At 32.8% G+C, this 17,808-nt stretch overlaps 2 protein-coding genes across 3 annotated transcripts; one reads left to right on the top strand and one right to left on the bottom strand.

The window, feature by feature from the left end:
• The first annotated feature begins 927 nt into the window (after window positions 1–927).
• Window positions 928–4,005, top strand: LOC130825226 (uncharacterized). 2 transcript variants are annotated; one of them, XM_057690344.1, is made up of 3 exons: window positions 928–1,110; window positions 2,881–3,207; window positions 3,355–4,005. In XM_057690344.1, exons 2-3 carry the CDS (start codon window positions 3,157–3,159, stop codon window positions 3,811–3,813), a joined length of 510 nt encoding a protein of 169 aa, XP_057546327.1. In that variant the 5' UTR covers window positions 928–1,110; window positions 2,881–3,156; the 3' UTR covers window positions 3,814–4,005. The 2 variants fall into 2 exon arrangements, with proteins under 2 accessions (XP_057546327.1, XP_057546328.1); XM_057690345.1 differs by lacking the exon at window positions 928–1,110 and having other exon boundaries at window positions 1,136–3,207.
• A 2,931-nt stretch (window positions 4,006–6,936) lies between these two features.
• LOC130825225 (stem-specific protein TSJT1-like) lies at window positions 6,937–11,215 on the bottom strand. Its single transcript, XM_057690343.1, has 4 exons — window positions 10,785–11,215; window positions 7,927–8,167; window positions 7,725–7,845; window positions 6,937–7,618 (listed from the first exon to the last, which is right to left on the bottom strand). Exons 1-4 carry the CDS (start codon window positions 10,982–10,984, stop codon window positions 7,428–7,430), a joined length of 753 nt encoding a protein of 250 aa, XP_057546326.1. The 5' UTR covers window positions 10,985–11,215; the 3' UTR covers window positions 6,937–7,427.
• Between the last annotated feature and the right edge of the window lie 6,593 nt (window positions 11,216–17,808).

The raw sequence follows: 17,808 nt of genomic DNA, 5'->3' as shown, positions 1-17,808 counted from the left end.
GAGTGGAACTGAAAATTTGAAAAAATTAAGTAATTTTAACAAAAGAAATAAAAAAAAAACTTCAGTTAAATTTAATTTTAAAAATAATCGTCTTTATGTCTGTGTTTAATATCAAATATGTTCACAATTACTAACGGTGAACAAAAAAATTGGTCAAAATTATTTATTCTCAGTTATCAACTGCGCATAAAAGAGAAACAACATCATAGCGTTACATGGGATAAAAAAAATTTGAAAACACGTTGTTTGCAGTTACTAACCGCGAACAAACACGATTTCTATTTTTTTTGTCCCGTCTAACTTTATGACATTGTCTCTTTTTGTGCGAACATACCTAATCTTAGGCTCGAATATCAAATTGCTTATTTTTTGAATTAAGTATGCCCGAAGCTTCTTTTTTTATTTTTATTTTTTGTTAAAATTACTTAATTCAAATGGAACTTTGGGCTAAAAAGAAGTCCAAGGTTTTATTTGTTTAAAGGAAATGAAAATAGAAAATGGGATTAATAAATTGAGAAAGCCCTAAGAAAAATGTATTGGGGAGAGTGGTATTTGAGTTGAAACTTTGATTTTTATATCCTTCATTCAAGTCCCTTACATAACAAATAAGAGATAAAACTTTTTTTATTTTAAAAGTCTCATATTAAAGTCTCATAAATTATATTTTCTTGTGCCAAAAACCCCTTAGGGTATGTTTGGATTGGCCCAATTTCATTTGAATTGATGGAATTGGCCCAATTCCATTGTTTGGGTAAGCTAAAAAATTAAAATTGGAATTGACCCAATTCCAATACAATTCCAACCCAATTAAAAAATAAACACTTCATTTCCAACCCATACCCTCCCTAATTTCAATTCCTATTCATTATTATTTTTTTAAAAAATTTATTTTGAAATCCCTAAATTGGCTAAATGACCTTGGGCCTTTGAAATCTCGTCTTCATTGCTTCCTGCTGCTTCGGTGCTTCCTTCCTGCTGCTTCTTGCTTGCATCTTCAAATTGATTCCAGACGGTGAGACGTCGTCTTCTTCAATCTTCAGTTCTTCACGCCGTCATCACCATTCTTATTCTTCTCAAGATCTTCTTAATCCGAAACAAACCTGATTTTTGGTACTTTTTTTTTTTTGCCATTTTCGATTTTGTCACAATGATGTAGCCATTTTCGCCATTTTTACAAAGTTTGATTTGATTTGTTTTGGCATTGATTTCTGGAACTTCTGCGTAATTTCTTGATTTCGTTGAATTTGATGTGTTTGGTTCTTTTCTCTATAATTTTTAAATTGTGAATGTTTATAGCTGGATGTTGTCTTCTTGTTATTGCTGTTACTAATTTTACCTGAGAATATGTATGGAATTTTGCTGCAAATGATGTCTAATTTGAAGTTATTGATAAATGCATGTGTATATTGTGTAACGGTGAATTTGTGAGATGGACAAGCATTACTGCTGAATATGCAAAAAATAAGGATTCGCATACTTAATGCTTACCCTGATAACTGATAAGATATATGAAGTATTCTTATTAACACTACTAATTTTAACTGAGATAATTCTGAGGAAATGTATTGAAGTTTGCTTCAAATGCTGTCTAATTTATATTATTTGATAATGAATCACATTTTGCCGAAATTGCAAAGTTAATAGATGATACTGGTACCATCTGTAAGTAATAGGTTATGAAATGTACTAGGTCAGGAATTTGAACTTGTTTGTTGTGGATATTTAATTGGCTAGTAAGGAAGAATTCTTGCAGCCTAAAAAGAGGTGTATTACAAAGGCTAAACGCATGAAACAATATGCTTCTATATGGCCTATGCATAATATTTTTCTGGTTTCAATGAAGAAGGAAGAAGTCAAACAAAAGAACGTATGATTTTTTTTTAAGTATGTGGAATAATTAGCAAAATGAAAAGTCAAGAGCAGAAAACTAAGTTGATGAAGCAGAGGGATGAAATTCTGAAATCACGTTTGCTGGATTATGATAGATTAAAGTTTTGTTGTTGTTGAATTGTTGTCGTACTATGAAGTATATGCTTGTTTTGCTACTTTCATAAATCACAACATTTTGGTATGTGTTAATCCTAATGAATTGCTAACATATATGCTTGTCTTACTCCTAATTTTGGTGCAACATTATTGAAAACTAAGTTGATGAAGCAGAGGGAGAAAAAACCTGATTGTTTTAATCTTATTTATACAGCATATATACTGGGACCAATTGTTTATCTCGGACCAAATATATGTTACACACAATTGTGCTTATTTTAAAGATTAGAGATTGCTTATTTTTCTGTTGGTATGTGTTAAGTGTAAATCCATTACTGTATACTGTCATTTTTACTAGCTTTCTTAGAGTTGATATGTGTTAAGTGTAAATCCATTGACCTTTTTAAATAATTTTTTAAAAGCCCACTTCCCAAACTTGCTAGACTTATTAGGAGTAAGAATAGATTTGTGTTTTTTTTTTAGTTTTAAAAATGTCAAAAAAGGGATATTATCAAGCTTAGTGATGATGGGTTATTTTGGAATTGCATAAAAAGCTGCTGAAATGTGGTTTTGGGGTTGAAATTTATTTTGGGATTTGGGTTTTAGTGTAGCTGAATATACACAGATCAAATTTTCTGGAATTATGTAGTTGTATCAGTTCAATTCAGTTTGAAGATCTGAGTTCATCGGTACATTTGAGTTCCATCTCTGTTGAAGTAGAAGCAGAACTAATATGCAGAACTAATGGGTATTATTTTTAACAAATGGGTTTTTAGATTCAAAAAAATTGATTGTTTGATTGTGATTAATAGTGGGGTTTGAATTCATATGCCAACACTTGTGATTGATTTTAGATAATGAAACCTTCTAAATGTGTTGTTTTGTTTTTGGTAGGTAATGAGCAATAAAAGAAGCTATGTGTCTTGGAATAAGCAGATGGATGACATTCTTACTCGAGTTATGTTAGAACAAATCAACAACAAGGAAAAAGGAGATGGAGACTTTAAGCCTTAAGCTTACCAAGCTGTTGTTGATGAGTTAAAGAGAGAGCTAGGCATTGCACTTAATGTGGATCATGTGAGAAACCGAACTAAGTCTTGGAAGAAACACTATGGCTGCATCACGGACATCAAGAATTATTCAAAATTTAAATGGGATGATGAAAAAAAAATGATCCTAATCACAATGGAAGATCTACCTCAATGGACAGAATATATTAAGGTATGTATGGCTGAGTTTCTACTTGTATATTTCATTGATTAGTATAGATTAGTGAGTACTTCCTGTACCAATATTATTGTTTCCTAAATTGTGTTACTATTGCTTATTTGCTTCTTCGTTTGCTAAATTGGGATTGTGATCGAGTAGGTAAACAAAAATGCTGCCCCTTATCGCAACAAGTGCATAGAAAATTGGGAAGATATTTGCACTTTATTTGGTGCGGATAGAGCCGTCGGGGATGGTGCAGAACAACACGAGGAGGCAGCGGATGCCATGGAGGGGGAGACGATCTGTGAACGAACAAGCTCTTCTAAGGATCCAACTAATTCAAGCTCTCGCAAGCGGAAAAAGGATAGTGTAGCTGATGCGGTAAATAGTTTTGCCGAGTCATTTAGAGAGTACGTGCAAAGCAAGATTAAAGACACTCCGAAACTCACTTGTCAAGAGATTCACGCTGTTGTTTCTCAAGTGCTTGGCATTTCTAGGATTCAGACTATGCGGGCAGTAAAGAAGTTTATGAATGGTAATCCCGACGAGTTTCTGATGTTGAAAGAACTACCGGAGGATGAGAAACTCGACTGGATACTCTTATGCCTTGACGAGTAGTTTGTACGTTACACTTTTGATATTCTATGTTAAGATAACTTTTAAAGTGACAATTTCGGATTATTGTAATATCTTAATACATTTTATTTGCTAATATTTAATATTTTTGGTTGAATGTAATTACAATGTTATCCAAACAATGCTGTAGAATTTAAATTTGGGAATTCAATTCCAATATTTTCCAAACAACTATGTGGATTTGAAATATAAAAATTCAATTCTTTGACTTCCAAACGAGATTGAGGAATTGGAATTGGAATTTAAATCTATAATTTCAATTTCTTGAATTGAATTACAAAAATTCAAATGAAATTCGTGTTTCCAAACGCTACCTAAGCGAAATTCCCAAAATACTACTTCATTACCTAAATGAGTTGAAAAGAGCAATTGAGTGTTTTTAAAACAAGGGATGTTTATTCATAAATGAAAAGAGTAGATTGTGTAAATGAGGTTAAAAGAAAGTTAAAATGTAATGATAAGATTAGAAAATAGTAATAAACAATTGTTCAAAATAGAAATTATGCAAAATAAGTAGGACGAGCTGAAATAACAAATGATGTTTAAATGAGGGAGATGAAGGGAGTAAGTCCAAACTTGAAATCTAACTTTGTTTGCTAACACTAACGGCGAACAAAACAAAAGCTAGTGGAAAAAGTCCAAAAACGTCACCCCACACTTTGTCCTTTATTAATAACAGTGAACAAGGGTGACCTGGTCAAAGTAAGTCAATCTTTTATTCGCTGATACTAACAACAAACAAAGTCTTGATTATTTTTACCAGGTCACCTTTATTCCCTGTTAGGAATGATGAATAAGTGTGGGCTAATTAACTTTTTTACATTTTCCCTTAGGCATTCAAATTAGTTATTAGTCGTTTTGTTATTTATTTAGAGGAGTAGCTAACGCATGGGGTGTGGGAGCAACAATTACAACAACACTACTTAGATTCATGTCATTGTCATCATTCAGGGCACATCGTTATCAGAAGGAGTTTTCCTAACATTAAAACTTTCATTATTAGTCCTAGTTAACTTGCTCATTTGTTTTTCCTAAGTTAACTCCTACGTCATATGCAAGTTGGATTTTTGGGATTCAAGTCCAATATAAAGATGACGATGAACTACAGAATTTTGACTTTCTTATGTTATAAATAGCATTGAAGAAAGTTAAATTCAAAACTTGATGTGTTAAAAGGGTACAAGTTCAAATTTTAATTCTCTAAAAGTACCTCTTCTACACACAACTCCAAAGAAAAAATATGCGTAGATTTTAAATGCTCCTACATAGATTCTAATGTCTCATCATCATAAACAAGATAGACTAAGAATTGTCCATTCACCCCACATTCAAAACTTATATATTCACTTTACATGTAGTGGAGTCACAATCCTTAAACATATATGTAATTTTAATTCATTCAAATCAATGCTTTGATTGCATACAAATAACTTATGTATATTATCAACATACTCAACATTCATACTACTTGTTTGAATTTTACCATTCCAAAAGCATAATATCAGTCACACGAATCACGATATGATGATAATTTCTACAAAAGCACAAATTCTTGTGAGGGACGGTCTCTTTGAGAGACCATCTCTAATTGGGCCGGCCCATTATATATATTTTAAAATATTATAAGTAGGCATTTAGAATGATGTAAGTAGACATTTAAGATATTGAAAGTAGGCATTAAGGATACGGTAAGTAAGCATTAAAGATAATATAAGTAAACATTAAGAATACGGTAAGTAGGCATTAATCTTTAATGAGTTGGGTTTGAGATACGTCTCTCAAAGAGACGGAACTAACTGCTACAAAAGTACACATAAAATTCAAAACACTATCAAGTCCATGACATGAATAAGTACTTAATACTTATACATCACCATCAAATTATAAATCATTAAAAAAAATTAAATACAGTATTTAACTCTTGAACAAGTATAATGCACCATCATATTTGTGGCCTACATTTGATCAAATAAAAACATGAAAAATAATCTAACGTGATAAAAAAAAATACATAATTGAAGGACATTTCTACCTTAAATCAACTAAAATACGTCCCATAACACTTAAGAATGCCTAGAAGGCTAGAATGGAAGGAAGAGAGAATTAAAAGCTTAAAGTATATTAAATGACATTTTTAAGGGAGAATAGGTTTTTTTGTTTAGGGTTTGAAAAGTTGGGAGAAAGGAAGTAGGGTAGAAGGATTATACTAATTTACATTGATCTTGTTTACTGTTAGAAATAATATACGAAAAAAGTTGGTCAAAATTGGTTAACTTTGTTGTTCCTTGTTAGCCTATTATTAACAACGGATAAGGGAGTTGACTAAAGTTAATCCACTTCCTTTGATCGTTGTTAACAAACAAAGAAGAGATTTTTTTTGACTTTTTAATTGCAAATTTGTTTTTTTTCATTGTTTAAAACTTATTTTGGGAATTGTTATTTTTCACCTAATCTTATTTAGGTAATTTTTATGATAAAATGATTTCTTCTGCCCTCTGCTAAAGCTAAATTTTAGCATTTGTTGTTTCTTCTTCAAGTGGTGGTGATAAATGTTGATTCCACTACTGATGATATTAAAGCTAAAGGTGTTAATAAAACTCTTAGAAGAAAAGAGAAAGTCTTTTGTATGACCCCTCCTTAAGATGACAAGCACAAATCAAAGCCTAAAAGGGTTAAAAGTTTGTAATGTAAAGCTTGAAACTTAGTAGAAAATATAAGTGTGCTTTTCCTAAGGATATTGTATGTTTGTTAAAGTAGATATATTGTAGGACATAAATAGGTGATTAGAGTATCAAAGTATATGTTAAGTAAAATTGTTCTTTAGCTACTAATTGTCCAAAATTTAAAATTTGAAAAATGAAAAATACAATTTGTTGTTGAGTCATAAGACTTTTTAAGTGAAGAGTTTTTGGAAATGGAGGGATGCATAATTTTAATTTGGACGCAACTAGATAGAAAATTAACGTATATTATAAGTTCACAAATACTCTTGAGAGACGATTTCTAATTGGATCTGTCCATTATATAGTTTTTAAAATATCGTAAGTAAGCAATAAAAATGATGTAAATAAACATCTAAGATATTAAAAACAGAAATTAAGAATATGGTAAGTAAGCATTAATGATAATATAAGTAGACATTAAAAATACGGTAAATATTAATTTTTAATGGGCTAAGCTTAAGATACGTCACGAAAATACATGCTCCTTTGAGGATAGTGGTGTGATTTATGCTAGATTGTTGAGGATAGTGGTGTGGTTTATGCTAGATTTTTCTAGGGTTTATGCAAGTGCACTTATTTCAGATTCAAGCATCAACAGGTTGATGCTCAGGTGAGCAACATATCTGCATGTCGGATGCTCCAAATCTGCCAGAAGCTCAAACAAGATGTGGTTTACGATCTAAAACAGTAAACAGAGAGTAACAGCAATAGTTAAGATTTCTAGCAAAGGCAGTTCACTTGTTTGTGTTTGTTTTGAAAAGTAGTGCAACAATTATTTCTTGGTATATGCCATACTAAGGAGCTTTTAGCAGAAAAAAGTAACATCCCTAGCAGGCTGCCATACTAATGGCTTTCGGTCAAGTCACCATCAACTCATATGTTTTTAGACCAATCCGCGGCACTACCAACCCTTGGCATACCAAATGGTTCCTTTTTAGCTTCTGCATCGACCTTAAAGTTTGCACCACATACTTCACCAGAACTGTCTACTCTAGGCACCGCCTTTAGCTCGTTACGTGGATGCTCGTAACTCCTTAACCCTCCAGTGCTTGTAAAGAAGCAACCTATCGTTAACAACACACAATACAACAACTAAGATTCAATCACGATTTAAAACTCGAAACCTATGGATTTACGACTTTCTAAAGAAAAACATTGAGAAAAGTTCACCTTTTGGAAATGGGGCGAATGACTTTCCACATCCCTTCTTAACAATCTCCGCATCATCTGATACAACAAGGTGGCCTTCTGAATCAGCTCCCCAGAAGAAAGGGACATCCCCATCAGGATCCTGCATCCAAACACCCATTACGCATGTTCCGAGAAAGTATATTATTACGTTAGGGGGGCATTTGTCATATATAATACTTACTACAGCAATAAACGAATTTTTTGAAGCAGAGTCGTAAAGGACAAAAGCAAATTTCCCATGAAGATCTCTTATAACATGCTCAATAGGATAAGGACCTCTATCCCTCAGAGATCTATAAGCTTCAATGACAACGTTGACTTCATTGCCTGTTTTGCTCAATCCATACTGCTGCTTAAGGGGTGCAAAATTCTCAATACGGCCTTGGAACAAGCAGAAGATGTCATCCACAACTGCAAATAATCTGATTTACAAAAATTATAGGTCAGAATAAGAGCCAATAATGGTTCACAATGAGACAAATGCTAATAATGGAATTCATGTTGATCCAAGACAAGGGAAAAAAGTTGGTAGCTGACAACATTTTGAAAAGAGAACATAGATTTTGACACAGATCGCTCATCAAAGTTATCAGTTGAAACTCTAACACAAAACTGAACAAGAACAGATAAACACAAGAAGCAACTTCATACATCAAATAACGTAAGATTTTAGTAATTTGATTATTAAAACTGAGGAGGTGTGAGCAGTTCAGAGAAGAGGAGTCAAAAGACTACATCAGCCAATATTTAAGAAAAGAACAAACATGGTGAATTTCGTTACCATACTTTATATAAGGGTAAAACATCAAGAGCCAAAACATTAACCGAACATGAAAAGCAATAAAAACATATCTAGAGCCAAAAAACCATATCCTAGAGTGTTATGTTCCACGTATATTGTTTTTCTAGAAACAATTGTTGCATTTTCCTCCAAAGGAAGCCATAATTTCAATCCTCGTGATTCAAACATTATAACCAGATAAAAAATTCTCAGATTATTAATTAAACATACTATTGTCCTTCCGTATTTAGCAAAAACTGAAACATCCCACCGAATCTCAATTAAAAACATTGGTTTTCGAAACTCTAGATTGACGTTTCCAAACCAACATTCCCCAAATGATTTTTTTCAAACCCAAAAGCATATGATAATTATTAAAACTAAAGGCTTCTATTCTTTTCTTTTTTTTGTTTATCTCTACTTTTTAGTCATTTTCTTTTCTTACATTTTTAACTCATTTTATTTTTTGTTGTAAAATAAATTTGTATCTAAGCTTCCGAAACTCTAAAGTTAATATTTCTTGCATTGGATCAAATTTCGTTTCAGGTAGCATTGGTGATTGGTCCCTCCATCCCCTCCCACAAAATAAAAAACGGAATAAAAAGCTTATGTAAATGGTGTAATGCAAAGTAGAACATCTAAAAATGATTATATAGGGTGGTCACACTGGATTTGATTGTCCATGAAGGTTTCAACTATGGAACGAGAAATAGGAGGGGGAGGCGATATAATATATGGTTCGTTTGTATTTGCCAAATAGTAACATTGAAAATGTGAAATTCATTTGGTGACTTGATAGAAGTATAGCAAAAGCTACCCGATTCTCGACTAAGAGGATAAATGTTGCTTAAACTAAAATATCATACACTCATACTAGGTGAATGTGAATGTGTATAGTGTTGTGGGTAGAGTCATTTTCAAGTCGAAACATTTTCGAAACAGGTCAGATCAGGTTGGAATCTACCCAACTTGTAAAAATGTAATTTGTTCATTAAAAATTTTTCAAAAAATATAAAATAAACTTGGAAAAATTACCAGGGATAATACAATCTTTTGCTTATTTCAGTACAATCTTTTGCTTATTTCCCTACAATAATGTCAACTTTTGATTAACCATGAATAATACCAACTTAATGGGGTATTTTCCTAGAAAATCTCTAACATGTTAAAAATCAAACTATATGTGATTATAAGACAAAAAAAAATTGGTAAATTAGTTACTCCATAAACAAAAAATTGGTATTATTCTAGGAAAATACCTCCATAAGTTGGTATTATTCATGATTAATCAATAGTTGACTAGAAAATTAATAAAAGATTGTATTATTCACTATAATTTTTCCAATAAACTTTTTCCAAAAATAAAATTTGTATGAAAAAGGACCATTATATTGCCTTTAGTCTCAATACAGAAATATTGACTCAAAATTCAAAAATTGATTAGAAATAGGTAGGCTCCAACAAAAAATGATAACATAAAACTAATTTTAGGTTCTTGGGTGTCCGATCATTTTCAAATACAATCGAGTTTGACGCAGATTCGAATACAGTCAATTTTGACTTTGATTTTATTGGTTCTTTGGTGTCATATCATTTTTTATTTTTTTGGACTACGAATCAATTCTTTCGGGTTATAACTCAGTAAATTTTTGGTTGGATTTCAACACAATTTCAGATTGGATTGAATATACTCTAGTCTCTATATATGATATTATGATGGAAGAGCGAATTAAATGTCACAATAAAAAAGAATATAATGCTATTTAACTTTAGGAAATAGAAGTATTAGAGTCAAAAGAATATTACAAAATACAAATAAACCAAAACTAAAACATCACAAGCTATACGTGAGGCAAAAAATCTTGTCCTGATACAAAAATTTCTTCCAGGTCAAAATCAACGGATAAAATCCATCAATAATGTCATGATACCCATTACTCGTTTCATATCATTTATAATAGCCAAAATTTCAAATAAACAAAAACACAATAGTGAAACCCTAGCGGTCAAAATCAGATTCAGATCGCAATAATATGTACACGAACGTAAGAAATAATAAGAACAAACACCAGTACAGATAGTTAAGACAAAATTGATGAAATAAGATGGTGATTCTTGGCCAAGAAAAATTAAATCTACGATCAGTATTTAATAATAAAAGACAAATCCAAATATCAAAAGTACAAGCAAACAACAAAATAAGAAAAAACCAAATTCAAAAAAACGGAACAATAGAAAGAGATTAATAGAAACAAGACCTTGGAAGAACAGGGTTTTGATTGAGGCTAGAGTAGGAAATGAAACCAGATTGAGCAAGGTTAATGGTGACGGAATCAGGATTAACAGATGAGAAATGTTGAGCCAAAACACCATCCTTCAAAGCAAAAACAGATTCTGGGTTAGGACTCTGTAATCCCTCAGGACATTTTGCTACAGATTTGTCGAATACAGCCAGCATTTTTCCTATATTTTTTGGATTCTTCAAGAGAAGATGATGGAAAACGATGCGATTTAGTCAAGTATTGGGACGGAAATACGGAATGCAGATTTTGTTTTGATTTTGGGGTGATTGATATCTCTATTTATGATGGTTGTATTGAAGGACATTAATTTCCGTTCTTACCCTTGATTTCCTTGCAAATCCGCGAGATTTTAGGGTAGAATTGGATTATCCTATTTTTTGGGAAAAGAATTGGATAAACTCGTTTATTTGTTTATTAATTTATATGTATCCTACTATCTTAATAGTTCCCCCCAAAATGCATTACTCCATTCGTTTTTTTTTTTGTTGGGGTTTACTTTTTGGGCAGTAATCAAATTAATTCTAAGTCATAATAATTATAAATACATATTACAAAAAAATATAAAAAACATATAAATTTCACATAGATTTATTTTATCTTCTATATATATCTCAAAAACATTAATCATATTTTCCTCTCCTAAGTGGAATATCTAAAACGAATAGAATATTAGAGAACGAAAGGAGTATTAAAATTTAGGTCTATTAAATGTCATCCTTCTTTTCATTGTGTCGTCAACCTTTATAAATTGGATTTTCAATTTCGTCTTTAACTTATTTTATAATTCTATCTTTCTAACTTCTCTTAAAAACGCTCTCAATTAAAATCAATATCGAAACAATATGACCGACGAGTTTGATCACCAAAACGATCCGGTAAGTACCGATTACGAATTTGTACGTGAATTTTCGGTGCAAATTGAAAAAAAGGTGGGAGTCGCACAAATGCACGACTGAAACTAGGTGTAGTCACACTAAACGTGCAACTGGGTCTAGGTCCAATCGCACATTTGTGCATCTAGACTTTGGCCCAGTCACACGTTTTGCGCGTGCGACTACACCTAGGTTCAGTCGCACACTATGTGCGACTCCCTATTTTTTCCTTTTTTTGATTTCCAAAATACATTTCTATTAACAAATGCATGAAAGTTTTGAGAACTTAGATGACGATGTAGATTATTTGATTATATTTGTACAAATAGGCACTTCGAATCAGTAGACAAATTACATGCTTGGGCGGATGAGATAATTATTGAAATCGACTTTCAATTTTTTGTGCGTCGTATAAGCAAAAAGAGAGTCATTCTACTGTTAGTTTATATTTACGTTTGTCATTGTTATGGTAGGTTTAGGAATCAATTGCATGATTTAGATAACGCCCCTTGACAAGATTCTAAAGTTAGGGGATGTAGTTGTCAGTTTATGATAATAAGATATACTATTGTGTTTTAGAGAGAAATTATAAAGAGAAATAAGATAAATGAGTTTATTTTATTCATATTGATAGAGTGATTAAAATAAGATTAAACTTTTCAATTTTTATTTAAAATATATAAGAATGATAAATGAAAAAATATATAATTATTTAAATGAAAAAATTATTTAAAATGCAAGAGGTATTATATTCTAATTTCTAAAATACAATGCAATACACGAACTTAACTTAAATTTAGTGACAATACTTTGTTATTTCAGTAAAAAAATACCCATTACCAATGGACAAATAAATACACGATTTGGTTTTTAATCATACAAAAGAAAAGAAATTAAGCCTAAAGGTAATACACTAGGTGTAGAAGTATTCATTCGGTGATACAGACAGCTTCTACTGATACGGTATTAGTCAAGGTTCTTACGGATCTTGACCGGTATTCAATTGAATGTTAGGGACAGAAAAGAGGAAAAGAGAGAGATATAAACAGAAAGGAAAAGGAAGAGAGAAATAGAAGAGGAAGATTGATTATATTATTTCTTGATTTGTGAATTACAATTACAAGCCTTTATATACCAAGCTAACAACCAACTAACTTTCCCGCCTTAACCAACTAACTAACTAACCAATAACAACTCTTAACAAAACAACTAACAAAATAGAAATGATTACAATATTTTTCTTATTTAGTCAATTAACTAACTATCAACAATTATATGTAACAATGCATCCCCCTTAAAGAAACTTGCCTTCAAGTTTCTATATCAAAGGATGGAAATGTTGTAACAAAGGCAATAGCATCCATCCAAGAAGCATCCTCCAAGGGGCTGTTTCTCCATTTCACCAAGTATTGTGTTTGAGCAACATTGTTAACCTTGACCATTCTTCTCTTGATAATGGTCTCTAGTTATGGAATAGAGCTAACTTCTGGACTCCAACCATGTAACTCATCTGGTATATGTAAAGCTTGAGGCAGCTCTCCATAAAAGGCCTTTAATTGGGAAACATGAAATACATTGTGTATCCTAGCTTCTTGTGGCAATTACAGCTTATAAGCAAGCTTCCCAATGGTAGCTATAATCTTAAAAGGCCCAAAATATTTCTTAGCAAGCTTCTGATTAGATCTCATTTGGGCAGTGGTTTGTCAATATGGTTGAAGCTTGAGCCAAACCCAATCCCTTACATTGAAAGTTCTATTTGTTCTATGCTTCTCAACTTGTGTTTTCATTCTTGCATGTGCTATTTGCAATTGCAATTTCACTTTTCTAATCATATCTTCTCTTCTTTGCAAACTCCTATCCACAATAGCATTAGAAGATTCTCCATGTAGGTATGGTAAGTGTGTGGGAGGTGGTTGGTTGTACATGATCTCATAGGGTGTCAATTGAGTAGTTGTATGGAAGTGGGTGTTGTACCACCATTCGGCTAAAGGAATCCACTTAGTCCACTCTTTTGGTTCCCCACCACACATACACCTCAAATACATTTTCAAACACCTATTCACCACTTCTGTTTGTCCATCACTTTGGGGATGGTAAGCAGAAGACATACAAAACTGAGTGCCCTAAATTTCGAACAAGGATTTCCATAAAATGATCATGAAGACAAGGTCCCTGTCACTAACTATGCTCTTGGGTCATCCATGAAGCTTGAACACATGATCTAAGTAGCTTTGTGCTAATTGCAAAGTTGTAAAGGAGTGACCTAGTGTCATGAAGTGAGCACCCTTGCTGAATCTATCAACTACCACAAATATAACCTCTAGGCCACATGATTTAGGCAAACCAGTGATGAAATCCATGGATACATCTTGCCACACTTCTCTGGAAATGGAAAGAGGATCAAGGAGGCCTGTGTAAGCTACCAATTCACCTTTTGTAGTAGCCGCAATCTACGGAATTAGAAGATTGTTGAAATCACTAAGAGAAAATAGATGTTAGTGTCAAAAAAGCTTAAAAATGCATAAAATCGCAACTAAATTAACACGTAATTTCTAGCATATGATATGACTATGATTTACAATTCTAACCACTTCAACACAATAATTTATACCAAATAGTTTTGTGTGCCAAGTTTTGTGCAAAACAAACCAAGTTTGAGGTACTTTATGCGCAAAAGTGCCAAAAACGCTTAAAAACCCTTAAAATCGCAACTTAACACGTAATTTCTAGCATATGACTATGATTTTCAATTCTAACCACTTCAACACAATAATATATACCAAATAGTGTTGTGCGCCAAGTTTCATGCAAAACAAACCAATTTTGAGCTAACAATAACAAACCAAGAAACAACAAAGAGGGCAGAACAGAACAGCAGCCTACCCGCTGACCAACCTACCTTGCCGCGTGGTTTGAGCCTTAACCAAGGAGACCTGGAGCCAAACAACCATGGAAACGTGATCTCCATACATGGACCAAGCCATCAAGGTCCAAGAACCATGATTGTGGTGCACACAACTCACTAGGATAAGAGCGCAAGGTGGGCCAGTCCGGAGAATCAGATTGATGTGTAAGCAAGTGACCTTTCTTCACCCTATCTGCATGCCACCTCAAATTTAACGCATCTTTCTTTATAAAAAACAAGCGCTTGAATCTAGGTATTATTGGAAGATACCGCAATACCTTAGCCGGGGGCCCTTTAGCATCCCGAGCCCCTTTATGCTTGTAGCGCGATAACCCACACCTAGGACACTCTTCTAAGTTCTCGTTTTCATTCCGATACAACACACAATCATTCGGACACGCATGAATCTTCTGGTACTCTAAGGCGAAAGGACACATGAGCTTTTTGAAATAATATATAGACTTTGGAAGTTCATTTCCCTCGGGAAGCATCTCACCTAACACTTCTAATAACATTGTGAAACTAGCGTCATTCCAATTAAACTTTAACATAATGTTGAAAATTGTCAACACTGCTTTTAGTTTGGTGAACTTTGTACATCCAGGGTACAAAGGCTTTGGAGAAGCCTCTGTCAACAAGTCAAAAACACGAGGACGTTTTCCTAACTCATCCTCGACTCCCTCCATCATCTCATCAACACGATCCACATCCTCATCGACATTCTCTTCATCTGTCTCATACCCATCAACATGATCTCCTAAATCCTCATTGACATCGGCCATATTATTGACGTTCTCAACAACACTTTTCTCTTTGTAAACTCCCTTCTCACCATGCCAAACCCAAACATGATATTGAGGCCTAAACCCACGTCAAAGTATGTGCTCCCTAATGATATCAATACTATCTACCTTTGATACATTGCCACAAGTGACACATGGGCAATAAAAACCAACTCCCCCCGTCCTAACTTGATGTTCAACCGCAATACTACAAAATTCTAATACGCCATCAATAAATTTCGATGATTCAATGCTTCCATACATCTAAGAACGATCTTTTGTCATCCTAATTAGAGTGAGTAATTAATTCAAAACAAAATTAATACACAACTTTTAATATATATACTTAACGAACTCTAATTAACCACAAAATTAAGTAATAATCATTCATTTAACCCTAATTATCCCAAATAATAATACAATGTTTTTTAAACTGTCCAAATGATGTTTATTGTACTAACCATAATTAATATTCATATATATTAACTACATATAAAAACAATAAAAATAAAATCACATTCATAAACTTGGACAATTAATTAACATTCATATCAACAGCTCATTCATTTAATCATAAAGAAACTTAATTTACAAACTATAAAAAAAATTATGATAACTTTAAAACTTAAAAACCACAACTACATACACATTCATAAATAAAATAAAGAAATTACTTAAAAATATAACAAAACATGATATATATGATAAATTTAAAACTTAAAAACAACAACAACATACACATTCATATATAAAGTATGATAAATTTAAACCTAATTTACAAAATCAAAATGAAAAAAATACCTTGAATTTTCGTGGGTTAGTGTTTAACCTATACAATGAAAAAAAAATAGTATAAAAAAACTAAGCGCCCTAAAACGTACACAATTAATGAAGCTTGAACAATAATGAGTTTGAGAACTAAGCTTTAAAAAATTATACCTTGAAGAAGAGCAAGAACTAAGCCCAAATTTCGTGGGTTTTTCGTGGGTTTAAGAAGAGCAACAACAATGTGTACAGTCGGCAGTTTCAAGAAGTAGATGTTGAAGAAGAGCAATAAGAAGAGCAAGAATGATGAAGAAGAACATGAACAAAGATGATGAAGAAAAGGGATTGAAGATAAGAAATAACCGCAGGTTTTTTAAGAGGGTTTTGAAAGAGTGCAACAGTCGTAATTGAACAATGAAACAGAATAATGAACACTACTGCATGTATGTTTTAACATTATAATGGCGGGTTTTTGAAGAAGCAAATGTTGCGGGCAAGGGGTACAAACCGCAACAATTGAGTGAAGCAAAAGAGTATTTGCTGCGGGCTGTTGAAAAAAATCGCAGCAATTGAAAGAGCTATTTGCTGCGGGCTCTAGTAAAACCGTAGCAATTAATAGTCCAACTGAGTATTTGCTGCGGGCTCATGTAAAATCGCAACAATTAATTGATTTTTTTTTCTAAATTCTTTTTGCTATTTAATGCTGCGTCTAATGAAAACCGTAGCAAATGACAAACAGTAAATAAGGTTTTTTTCACTAGTGACAGTCCCATTAATTAACCAAGTGAAGTTCTTGCATTTGTGTTGGTAAGCAATTTCGTTCCCATCTACTATAGTCACTTCTTGTGGAGAAATTTGCTCTAATTCACATCCCAACTTCCTAGCATATTCCAGGTCTAGAAGATTGTGGGTACTTCCTGAATCCACCAAAATGTGCAAAGGCTTGTTATTGACAAATCCCACTATTCTTATGGTGTGATAAGTTTGTTCCCCAGTTAAGGTATGTAAGGAAATATAAGGCTTCTCCCTATCTTGACTTTCATACTCCACATCCATCATTTCATCCCCTTCATTTTCAGGTGCTGCCAAAACTTCAATTGTAAAGAATTGAGGTTCTTTGAATCCACACTTGTGCCCCTTTGCATAAAGTTTGTCACACAGATAGCACAATCCCTTAGCAATCTTTCAAATTTGAAGTGATTGTTGCTAGAATTGGAAGAAAAATGAGAAGTAGGTTTATCCAGGTTGAGGCTGGTCTGAAGTCAGTGGGTATATGTAAAAGAGGTGGTTTCTTTTGTGTTTTGATGGTAGTAGAAAAGGGTTTCCAGGCTGGTTTTGGGTTTTGATTTTGCAAAGATTTCACACTCTCTTCTTGTAGTCTTGCATATTCAATGGCTTTTGCAAAAGTGTCTGGTTTGAAGGCTTTCACAAAGGGCTTAATGGTATCCTTTAATCCACTAATAAAATTATCAAGAATGAACATATGAGATAAGTCATAATCATGCATTTCTAGGAAGGATCTATTACTTTTTAAGGCACCAACATACTCTTCTAAACTCCCCTCCTGAGTAAGTTTATTAAAATTTTCCACAACATTATTTCAAGGTTCATCAAAGAACCTTGCCCTCACAGCCATACTGAACTTGACCCACCCA

This window comes from Amaranthus tricolor, chromosome 10, assembly GCF_026212465.1.
Source record: "Amaranthus tricolor cultivar Red isolate AtriRed21 chromosome 10, ASM2621246v1, whole genome shotgun sequence".
Taxonomy (NCBI): domain Eukaryota; kingdom Viridiplantae; phylum Streptophyta; class Magnoliopsida; order Caryophyllales; family Amaranthaceae; genus Amaranthus; species Amaranthus tricolor.
Note: the sequence above shows the minus strand (reverse complement) of the source record. Positions and strands in the feature narration are given on the sequence as shown.

What these genes read in the sequence shown, in the direction of transcription:
- LOC130825226 (XM_057690344.1), top strand. Translation starts at nt 3,157, where the DNA reads ATGATCCTAATCACAATGGAAGATCTACCTCAATGGACAGAATATATT. An exon ending in AATGGACAGAATATATTAAG is followed by an intron (nt 3,208 to 3,354) that starts GTATGTATGGCT and finishes GTGATCGAGTAG; the next exon opens with GTAAACAAAAATGCTGCCCC.
- LOC130825225 (XM_057690343.1), bottom strand. Translation starts at nt 10,984, where the DNA reads ATGCTGGCTGTATTCGACAAATCTGTAGCAAAATGTCCTGAGGGATTA. An exon ending in CAAAACCCTGTTCTTCCAAG is followed by an intron (nt 8,168 to 10,784) that starts GTCTTGTTTCTA and finishes TTTGTAAATCAG; the next exon opens with ATTATTTGCAGTTGTGGATG. An exon ending in ATTCGCCCCATTTCCAAAAG is followed by an intron (nt 7,619 to 7,724) that starts GTGAACTTTTCT and finishes TGTTAACGATAG; the next exon opens with GTTGCTTCTTTACAAGCACT.